Source organism: Typopeltis vanoorti, chromosome 12 (genome assembly GCF_054136105.1).
Source record: "Typopeltis vanoorti isolate ZY-2024b chromosome 12, IOZ_Tvanoo_1.0, whole genome shotgun sequence".
NCBI lineage: Eukaryota > Metazoa > Arthropoda > Arachnida > Uropygi > Thelyphonidae > Typopeltis > Typopeltis vanoorti.
Window position 1 is genome coordinate 74,094,074 of NC_143560.1, and position 12,045 is coordinate 74,106,118.

The window sequence follows — 12,045 nt, forward strand, 5'->3', positions numbered from 1 at the left end:
CATATGCACAAGGTGAAGCTAGAACAAAGTGTGTTGATCATATTTACAGAACTGAGCCATGTGTCAGAATGTCACCTAGTGGGTGGTTACAATAAAACTAAGTGATTTGAAATAAAATTTAATTAGATAATGAAATGAATGACAGCATTATATTAAATTAAAATTTAAAAGATAAATAAAAATAAATAAATAAAAATTAAATTAAAATATGGGGAGAAATGTACTATTGCTTGCCATTTATGAAGATGAAACTCTCCCAAATCTTAGCAATAGAGAGGCAATCAATCCCATTTAAAATTTGAGTAGTGTAGAAGTGCTTCAACACTCTCTTTACATAACCACTCAAAACCTAAACCATGGCAAGTACTGGATCATAGAACAACATGGTCAGTGTCCACTCCATGATGAGCAAGGAAAGATTTTTCAGATTTATTGTTGTTGATATAAGACTGGTGTTTTTATAGTCATTTTTCCAATGCCACAAGTGCCATTAAAAATTCAACTGCGATGCTATAACACAATCAAATATAACATCAGATGAATAATATGATATCAGATTATGCTCTATAAGCCTTTTATATAATACTTTTTGTCGAGGAATGATGACAAAAAAGTGAAAAGTCCTGCTGGAAAAACCTCAATATAAGGAGCATAAATGAAATAGTGGTGGAGACAGGAGAAAGAAAATAAATGTAAGGTCGTTCAAAATCCCATTTTTCCTGTCATGGCAAAGTAATTTGGTTTCTTTGAAAACTTATTTAATAGGGCACTTAATCTTATCTGCATAGTATATTGCTAATAATTGTGTATGTTCTGGCCAGTTTGTCTTTTTTTTGCAAGATGAAAAACACAATTTTCAAGAAGGAAGAACCTTGCCAACCTTGTATGAGACTGGCTAATTCACCATGCAATTGGAATCTTAATGAAGGTTCTTTGTCTCCTAGATGGGAATTTAAATCTACATCTTTTCAACAAAAGGGCATTGTTGAACCACTGGGATGCAGAGGTTTAAAATTTAAGAATACAAAAATAGAAATCATGTGAAGAAAATCAGGTGTTCTTTCAAATCAAAAGTTAAAAATAATTTGTCCTGCACAAAAGTTGAAGGAAAGGAAGGAGTAGCTGTAGTAGTCTTCTACAGCCTCTTTTCACCTGCTGCTGGAGTTAAGGCTCTCCCTTTGTTTCTATCTTTAGCTAAAATCCACCATCTCATATCATATCTTTATAGTCAGCGATTTTCAACCGGTGTGACACAGCACACCAGTGTGCTGCGAGATTTATGAAAACAAATTAATTGAAAGAAATAATGTCGTAATTTGCATATTTATTTATTAGTGTCTGGTCTTCCATCTTCTTGTGTGCATAAATCAATCATAATTATGCCTATTTTTTGCCAGATCATCAAAAAATTAAAAGAATACATTTTTAGTGTGCCACAGAATTTTAATAATTAGTCTAGGTGTGCAGTGTTATGAAAAAGGTTGAAAATCACTATTATAGATCATCCCTCAATCTTGTTCTCCTGTGACCTTTCCTTCTCTTGGTATCCATTCAGTGCTTAATTTTTTTCTATTCTTCGTCAGTTAATCTGTCAACCCATTACTATTTACATGCTTTACACAATACACCCTCTGTCCAAAAAGAAACTGAACTTTTCGAAAATAAAAGAAACTAGTGATGCCACCTGTTGTATCTTTTTGTTGTCGAAAGCGGCAACCTTCATTAGTGTTGTGTCAACTGTTTATGACATTTGTTTCATTAGAAGCTTAGTTACAGTGCCAAGAGGGACAGTGTGTTTTGACGAACAGTCAGAAAATGAGTTTCAAACAGAGAGCTGTGATTGACTTGTGTTAAACTTGGTAAAAGTTTAACCAAAATGCATCAAATGCTTCAAAAAGCATACGGTGATGAAAGCTTATTCCGTACTCAAGTTTGCAAGTGGTTTAAGCGATTTCAAAGAGGTCGTGAGATGCTTGAGGACGACGAAAACCAGGGTCAACCAAAAATTGGACTAAGCGAAGTTAAAATTCATTCAAAAAGTGCGTGATTTCATCAAAGAAAACCCAAAATTGTCCATGAGATTGATTGAATTGGGGATTCCAAAATCAACTGTGCACAACATTTTGACCGAGAGTTTGGGCCTTCATAAATTGAATTTGCGATTTGTTCCCCACAAGTTGATCGACGACCAAAAAATGTATCGAATTGAACACTGCAAGGACCTAATTAAACTGCTCATAAGGACTGAAACTTCCTTGAAACGATCGTTACTGGTGACGAAACTTGGTGTTTTAAGTATGAGCCCGAAACAAAGCACCAGAGTGCTGAGTGGAGACCACCAAAAGAGGGGCATCCAAAAAAAAGTTGCTTGGAGAAGTCAAAAGTAAAGACAATGCTGATTTGTTTCTACGATTCCAAGGCATTATCCACAAAGAATTCATTCTGCCTGGCCAAACAATCAATGGTGAGTTTTATCTGGAAGTTTTGAAGCGATTGACAGCAAGAATTCGTCGCGTATGGTATGAATATCGCGACTGACCGTTCGTCAAAACACAGTCACTCTTGGCACTCGGCTTCTAATGAAACAAATGTCATAAACAGTTGACACAACACTAATAAAGGTTGCTGTTTTTGACAACAAAAAGATACAACAGGTGGCAGCACTAGTTTTTCTATTTTCGAAAAGTTCGGTTTCTTTTTGGACAGAGGGTGTAGTTCACAATATTCTCTACTCCAGTCATCTCACTAATTCTGTCCCTTTTTGCTATGTGCAGCATATTTCTCTCTGAAGCTCTCTTGGTCACATTTTATTTAGTCTGCCATGTCTCACTTCCACATGCAAACACTGGAATAATGTACATAATAGAAAAAGAAAACGAATATCATCTTCCTACATATTTAGGGTTTGTAGATTTTGAGATAGCCTTTGATTCTTTATATCAGTCAGAAATAATAAACATCTGAAAACAACAGGCCAACTATATCAGATTATTAAAAACTACATATCAGAACTCAACAACCAGTATAAAATTAGAATATCAGGAAAGGAATTCAGCTTGAAAGCAGAGTAAGGCTGAGGAATTCCTAAAGACTGTTTTCTGCTATATAATAGTCCTTAGGAATGCCTCATCGGAAAACTATGGTATTAACATCGATGGAAGAAGCATTAAATCATTTTATGTTTTGCAGATGACATTGTTTTGTTAGCAAAAAATAAAATAAAGAGCCAGCTCAGGAAATGCTAAATGACCTTCACAAAGAAAGCAGAAAAAAGGTTTAAGAATTAACTAAAACAAAGTTGATGACCGTTTGGTATAGATGATTATGTACTAATCGTCTATACCAAATTGAACTAAAATTAGCAGATAATCCTACTGAAATTGTGGAGGACTATATATTTAATTTGGACAATTAACTTTAAAGAAAAACAAGACAAAGAAATAAATACAAGAATAAAAGCTATTTAATAATAGCTTTCTTTTTAAACATACAGATAAATCTCCTAGCTAATTTTTATATAGTCAAAATGTTTCTTTGTGTGATTCTTTTATTTACTTTAATTCTTAAAACATTTTTTTTTTTTTTTTTTTAACTTTCTCTGTCAAGGTCATTTAGTATATTTCCTGAGCTGGTTCTTTATTTTTTGCCCATACTGTCAGCCTATTTAAATAATCCTGCAAGCTATCTACATCATCTTGATTTACTATTACACTATCCAAGTTTGCACCATCAGTACACAAATGAATATCTCCCTTCAAATTATTTCCTATATAAATTATGTACAAATTAGACAACAGTGATCTAAGCACAGCCCTGCAACACATCACTAGTCACCTGCCTTCTCCTGAATTCTGCTCCTCCATATACTAATTTTTGGTATCTGTCAATCAGCCACCCTTTTATCCATATCACCAGTTTCCTATTCATTCCCATTTGCTGTTGTTTGTTGTGTGGGATTCCTCCCAATTTTCCCCATCTGTCCCCCTTAGGACTGGTTGAAGTTGTGCCCTCCAGTGAGAGACTTCTAAGTATGTATTTTTGAATGTAGATCCATGTGTATTCACGGGGACTGGTTTGCCTGTTCTGAGGGATGAAAAACCCAAGTTTTTCATCCCTCAGAATCCCTCTGTTCCAGAAAAACAGAGGCAGATGGAAGAGAAGCAAGTTTAGTAAGTTTGCAGTTGCATTGTAAAAGGAAGATGGGCAGCTGCTGTTTGTGTTTTAACAAACATAATGGAAAGTGTTAGGCCTGTTCTTTGAAAGAGAACATAAAGGAAAGACAGATAAAACTGACCATCTGTCAGATAGTGTGAATTGGTCAGTGACAGAGGTAGAGTAGCAGAATTCATATATTACTAGCATTCTCTAATTAATTGCTAGCCCTCTATCTTGAGGCCCAGCAGTTAACGATGTAACATATAGCCATTTTTACTATCTGTTACATATTTTAGATTTTTTGGTAGGTTTTTTTTTTTTTTTTTTTTTGGGGGGGGGGGTTGTAATTATGTGATCCCCCCCCCCCCAGTGGTTGGTTTTAGTGAATTAGAGAGCAAGGAGTGGACCCTTGAACATATTTCCCATACAGAATGCAGTCGTTGCCGATGCCTAAAACTTGCAGAACTACTGGCTCTTTACAGGCATGGTCAGCAGAATTATGAAGTCTTCTGATGAGTCACCATCAAGTTTAGTCCTGTGTATGAGGGTTGTTCCATAGGTGATAAAAAGAAAACTGTCACTTTTCAACATAATCTCCCTTTACTTCAACACACTTTTCACATCTTTGAATTAAAATTTCTATGCCCTTGAAAAAATAGTCTGTACTTGTGTGTGCAAAATGGCCTAAAACTGTTTCTTTCACCTCATTTTCATCTGCCAATTTTCTTCCTCGAAGATCTTTCTTCAGTTTTGAGAAGAGGTAATAGTCACTGGGTGCTAGATCTGGGCTGTAAGATAGGTTCAATCTCCTGGAAGCTACAGTCCTTCATTGCAGCCTTTGCAATTATAGTCGTATGGACTGTAACATTGTTGTGAAGCAGGCAAAAACCACAACTCAGCATTCCTCGTCTCTTCTCCTTTATGGCATCACACAGTTTGTGCAGGCGCAAAGCATAACATTCTGCATTCATGGTAGTATTCCTTTACTTGAAGTCGATCGAGAGAATTCCCTAGCAATCCCAAAAAATTGTTGCCATGATCTTGGTGGACTGAGGGACCTTGACTTTTCTTGGCAGTGTCTTGCCTGGTTTATGCCACTCCATGGATTCCCTTTTGGAAAGAGGATCATAATAAAGGACCATGGTTTCATCTCCAGTAACAATGGATTCCAGCACTTCTCTCCGATTCCCTTGGCAAAGGTCTAAAAACTTGCGGAAACAGATCACATGATGCTTCTTCTGAAATGAAGAGAGAAGTTGGGGGCACTCACTTTGCAGTGACCTTCATCATGCCAAGCTTCTCATGAATAATGCAAAAGACAGTAGTTTATAGAAAGTCCCAACCATGCTGAGATTTTTTTGTGCTTCTGCCGTCTGTCATCGAGTAGTTCCTCCTCGACAAGAGAGACATTTTCCTCAGTCGTCACTTCCACAGGCTGACCATCAGTAGGATCATCTTCAATGCTCTGCTCTTTCTTCCTAGGTGAAGCTGTTTAACCCATTCCTTCATGGTGGAATATGAAGGAGAAGCTTCCCCATAAACACCATCCAATCGCTATTTGATAGTACCTGGAGATAGTCTTTCTTTGGTGAAAAACTTTAACATCACAGCCAAGTGTGCCACATGTTAATCAAACAAGTGCCTCCAACTGAAGGACATAGGTAGAGTTGAAACTGGTACAATAAGCTCTCCATAGATGGCACTATCTGCTACACAGGGTGTTTTAAAATTGGTGAGAATTTTGTATGTCAGGCCAGAATCTTATGGAACCTACCTTGTATATCCAATGATTAGCACACATAACTGTTTTACTGCTGTACTCTCAAATGGAGAAGGTTCTAGGTTTCGGCAGTATGCTTGAAATGGACTTAAATGGCATCACTGCATGAAGAAAAGGAAAATCGAAAGAAGGTAGAAATCCTCTGCCTTGTTATGGAGACCAAACATAAAACCAGTCACCTTAGGTATCTGAAAAGTAAGGCGAGTATTTTACCAAGTGATGAAGTCATCTATCACCTAATAGATGTGCTATACTTTTCTCTTTTTTACATGATAAATTATAACATGTATGATTTATGTGAATTGCATGAACAAATCATACATGTGCATATTCATACATGCATGTGTTCACGTGCACACACATCAAACTTTAAAATATTTATCACAGTAAATGTCATACCTATGTTGCTCAATGGCCCTTCAATACCTAATCTGTATGAAACCTCTCTGATGTCCAGTTAGATATAACTAATTTGTAATATGAGCCAGATATCAAGTGTCAGTCTGTCCTTTAGCTATGTCAACTACACTTCCTTAAAAAGGTATCTCTAAACATTCTCGAATGAAGAAACAACACTGGCTAATAAAACCACAGTTGATTCTCAGAATTACAAACTTGTAGAGACCACAGAAATAGTTGTTTGCTAAATTGAATTTCTTTTAGCACAACATTATATGTGGCTTTGTTAATGAAGTTTGATATAAAGAGTTGAATGTAATAAGATAACATATAAAACTGAATCTTCTGTATTTCACACAAAAAAATTCAACTGTCAGTGAAATAATTTATTGAAGTTTTTGGAATAACAATAAACCTTGATATTTTTTTTTTATCCAATATTAAAAAAATACTTTCTTTTGAAGCACTATTTACTACTAAGAATGTAAGTCTATTTAGCACAACGTGACAAATGATTTTAATGATAAAGAAGTAAATCTATTTTGTAGGTGAGAATAAGCATGGCATTTGTTTGAGCTACTTCAAGACTTTCTCGAAAGATTTTCATCACAGATACAAGAATGTCTTTCTTGTATCTCTGATGAAATTTTAGAAATCAAAGATACAAGAATGATTTTCGTGTATCTTTGATGAAACTCATTCAAGTTCCCTATAAAATTTTGACATTTTTGAGTGGTGCAGAAAATATAAGTTTATTAACAGCATTCAAGGTATTGTAAAGGCTTATGTTGCACAATACCTTTTGTAATAAAAAGAATCTCTGCATTTAGGGAAAATTTACTGAAATAATTGTACTGAGTTTATTTGCTAAATGAAAAATGTATTGTTATATTAGCATCAAGATATTTTTTCACTTTTAGTGTTAATACAAGCAATTAAAAACAGAATACAACTTCAAAAGCTGCACATAAATGAAACAGAAGGTTAGAGAATTTCAAGAATACATTTATATGTGTATCCTGCTATATGTGTATACATATGGTGATCTCTCAATTATCTGATCCTCAAATGAACTTTCAAAGTAACTGAGGTTTAACATGTGTCAACTGACTTCTGGTACAATTGACAGGCAAATTGCTTTTCCACTATGGTTGGATATGTCTAAAAATTGAGACGTGTGAGGAAGAATTCATCATAAAATATTATTACCAGAATCACTTCTTTTTTTAATAAAGACATTAAATGTCTTTATTTGTAAAATTTTTGGCTGAGATTCATAACTATTGTCAATACAGTTATAGGAAAACACTAAAAATAACAATTCAATTAAAAGCATGTAATATGTATGTTATTAGCTGCAGGAGAATAGTTTCATCTGCATTAATAGATATTCAAAATAAATTACAATATATTTAGTTCATAAATTATTTTTAAATATAGACAAAAAATTTTATTACCAATGAAGGAACACATGAATGGTGAATATCAGTCAATTGCAAAGGTTTGGATTGTGAGTGTGTACTTCACAGCTTTCTTCGTAAGAGTCTTTCCTGAAGAAAGTTACTTTTGTGAACATTTTAGTTTTGTTGAAATAAATCCTGTGTTTTGCAGATCTAAACTGGATTTGTTGGTTAAGCAAAATGTATTCTTGATGTTCTTCAAGACAAATTTGTGCAGATTAACCAGTTTGCCCATAATAACATAAGCCCACAAGAGCAGGGGATTCTGTGAACTCCATGATAGGAAAGAGGTCTTTAGGTGAGATAAGGAATGTATCAAGTTTGCGAACTGGACGTCAAGTGACTTGTACTTTGTTCTTTCCTTGTACCTTGTTTTGAATATGCTGTTCAAAATGTTCTTTGTGGAACATTTTGAACAGCATATTCTTGACATTTTTTCACCTAAACCATCAGTTTGGTTTTCAGATACATTGATGATGTGTTTGCTGTATGGAACTCCTCCTTGTCAAATCTTCACGAATTTCTTGAAAAAATTAATTCAATAAACACAAGAATCAAATTTACCCTTGAAGTAGAAGATAACAATTGTCTTCCTTTTCTGATGTTCTCATTTCTATGTCAACCAAATACCAGCCTACAGTTCTCAGTGTATAGAAAACTAACTCATACTGGTAAATACATTGATTCTAACTCGCATCATCACCCTTGTCAGAAATATGGTGTAATCAAATCTTTAGTCGACAAAGCTCATAAAATTTGTTCTACGGATTCTCTTCTAAACAAAGAACTGTTTATTATCAGAACTATCTTTGATTATAATGTAGAAACTATCAGAAAAATAATCAATTATTATGGCCGTCGTCCTAACCCACCTAAAAAAAGAAATTATCAGAATTTTGTATTCCATATGTTAAAGGACTGTCAGAGGACTTTGATATCCCTCTGACAGATACAATTAAACTGCTTCAAAAAGACTCATAGAAACATAATACTAACTGAGCTATGGAGAGCCTTTATAGCTCAGTCAGTACAGATGAAACTTTTGGTTGGAAATACTCCCTTCCAGGACATGAGGAATCTTTATCTGGTCTCTTTTGACTAAAGGTGAGTTAGCCTGTTTCATACAGAGGTATGGGGTTTCTTCACCCTGAAGCTTGGGTTTTTTGTCCCCCAGAACAGGCAAACTGACCCTGTTAAACATACACACACACACTTCTAGTCATAAAAAAACATTGTTTTCCCCTCCTCCAACACCAGACTCTGCAATAAGCCAGTTGAAGTTCCCCACAGTCGCATAATCATGGTGGACCCTGTGCCAAGTGGGATTAAAGCATCTAAACAGGATGAGAGAAAGGACTTTCAGAAAAATAACAAGATTACTTCGACTGATTAACGTACAAGTCACTTGACGTCCAGTTCGCAAACTTGATACATTCCTTATCTCACCTAAAGACCTCTTTCCTATCATGGAGTTCACAGAATCCCCTGCTCTTGTGGGCTTATGTTATTATGGGCAAACTGGTTAATCTGCACAAATTTGTCTTGAAGAACATCAAGAATACATTTTACTTAACCAACAAATCCAGTTTAGATCTGCAAAACATAGGATTTATTTGAACAAAACCAAAATGTTCACAAAAGTAACTTTCTTCAGGAAAGACTCTTACGAGAACATTTTGAACAGCATGTTCAAAATGTTCAAATCTCTGCTTTCTCTAACTCTAGCTCCATTGGCTAGAGTTAGAGAAAGCAGAGACCCCTCCCCCCCATAGTTGTTCCCTCTATTTGTTTATACAGTTTGTTCTGGCATATAAAGTATCCTGAATTAATGAAAAAGTCAAAGAATTTTGTAAAATTATTTGACTTTGTCATTAATTCAGGATACTTTAGATGCCAGAACTGTATAAAAAGATAGAAATATGAGGTTCTATTTGTTTATAGGAGACCCTCATAGCTGTTTCCTAAGAGGTCTCCTCTTTCCCCAACTCTAGCCGATTACTTTATGGAACAACATATTCTGGACATTTTTTCACCTAAACCATCAGTTTAGTACAAATACATTGATGATGTGTTTGCTGTATGGAACTCCTTGTCCGATCTTCATGAATTTCTTGAAAAAATTAATTCAATAAACTCAAGAATCAAATTTACCCTGGAAGTAGAAGATAACAATTGTCTTCCTTTTCTGATGTTTTCATTCTACGTCAACCAAATGATAGTCTACATTTTTCAGTATACAGAAAACCAACTCATACTGGTAAATACATTGATTCTAACTCGCATCATCACCCTTGTTAGAAATATGGTGTAATCAAATCTTTAGTCGACAGAGCTCATAAAATTTGTTCTACAGATTCTCTTCTAAAAAAAAAGAACTGTTTATTATCAGAACCATCTTTATTGCTAATGATTATAATGCAAAAACTATTTTAAAAAAATAATATTTATGGCAGTCATCCTAACCCACCTAAAGAAGAAATGACCAGAATTTGTATTTCTATGTTAAAGGACTTTCAGAAAAAATAATTGCTTTGACAGATTAAAGCACAAGTCACTTTCTATGCAGTTCGCAAACTTAATACATTCCTTATCTCACCTAAATACAAATAACCTTCTCTTTTTTATCCTGGAGTTTACAGAATCCCCTGCTCTTGTGGCTTATGTTATTATGGACATACTGGTCGATATGCACAAATTTGTCTTGAAGAACATCAGGAATAGATTTCACTTAAAGAATCCAACAAATCCAATTTAGCAAGCCATGCATTATCTACAAAACACAGGATTCGGTAGGATAAAACCAAAATGGTACACAAAAGTTACTTTCCTCTGGAAAGATCTACAAAGAAAGCCAGCACACATTCACAACCCAAACCTGAACAAAAGTGATTCCCTAAAACTTTCTAAATTTTGGGAAGTTATATTGATTAATACTCACCATTCATGTGTTCCTTAATTTGTAATTAAATTTTTGTTTATATTTAAAAATAATTATCTAAATTAATACATTGTAATTTATTTTGAATATCTATTAATGAAGATACAGCTATTCTCCTGTGGCTGATACTGCACATAATATCATGTGCTTTCAATTGAATTGTTCCTTTTAGGTGTTTTCCTATATCTGTATTGACAATGACTATGAAACTTAGCCAAAAATTTTACAAATAAACACATTAAAATTAAATGTATGTAATTCTGGTAATAATATTTTATGATGCATGGTTGGATAACTGAGGGATTACTGCACTTTTATATAAATAGAGCATAGTAAGAACTATAACACTGTGCTAAAACATTTATATACCTTTCTTTTTGGAATTTTAGACTATGTACAATTTCTGGCCTCTTTTGTCTTAAGTTCCAGAGATGCAAACTATCATCAGTGCAAACTGTGATCATACCTCCCTAAAATAAAAGACAATAAGCTATAAACAATTTAACAATTTTCAAGAAGTTTAGAATTTATATATTTAGTTATTCCTGCTATTCCCTTTTTATTTTTGGAAATGGAACCTAATACCTATTAAGATATTAATCAAATTATCAAAGACATTTGCAACACAATTAGCCAAATGGTTGGAAGGGAGATGGTAAAATTGGCACCAATACCCCTCCTCTCTCTCTTTTCAGAAATAATAGCTTTATTGGGGAACTGGACAATGAGACTTATTTGTGCCTATGGTCCCACAGAAGGTTCTCCTAAGGTAGAAGTGGAGGCATTTTTTTGAGGAGGCTTTAGAAAAAGCAACTGACACAATGAAAAAGGAAAGGTTGGTGCTTGTTGGGGATTTAAATAGCAGAATAGGAAATGATTGTCAGACATAGAAAAATATTTTAGGAAAATTTGGAGAAAAGAGCAAAGCTAATAATAATGGCAAATACTTGTTGGATTTCTGCTCAGGATTTGGACTGGTTATTACTAACACCATGTTCCAACATAAAAAAAGTGCACAAATTCACATGGAGAGAAGAGGCAAGGAATAAGAAAAGTCTCATTGACTATGTTATTGTTGATAGTGATGTTTTCTCCCTGGTGCAGGACACCAGAGTGTACAGAGGATTTGAAATTGGAAGTGATCACTATTTAGTCTTCAGCAGAATAAAATTGAATTCCATATTGAAAAGAAGAACATGTAAGAAAGTTTTAAAATGAATAAAAGTTGAGCAGCTCTCAGATGTGAACTGTAGGCTAAAATATACAAACATTATTCAAGAAAAAATGAAAGAGTTTGAGAACAAGAATCAAAC

The 12,045-nt window shown here is 34.4% G+C and overlaps 1 protein-coding gene across 5 annotated transcripts in view; it reads right to left on the bottom strand.

The window, feature by feature from the left end:
• The window catches only part of LOC150100889 (syntaxin-binding protein 5-like), a 710,057-nt gene that overhangs the window by 553,838 nt on the left and 144,174 nt on the right, over positions 1-12,045 (bottom strand). For all 5 annotated transcript variants that reach the window (XM_090401895.1, XM_090401898.1, XM_090401897.1 and 2 more), the window contains exon 4: positions 11,102-11,202. In XM_090401895.1, the coding sequence (XP_090258021.1) occupies positions 11,102-11,202 (101 nt within the window). The remainder of the gene's footprint in view (positions 1-11,101; positions 11,203-12,045) is intronic.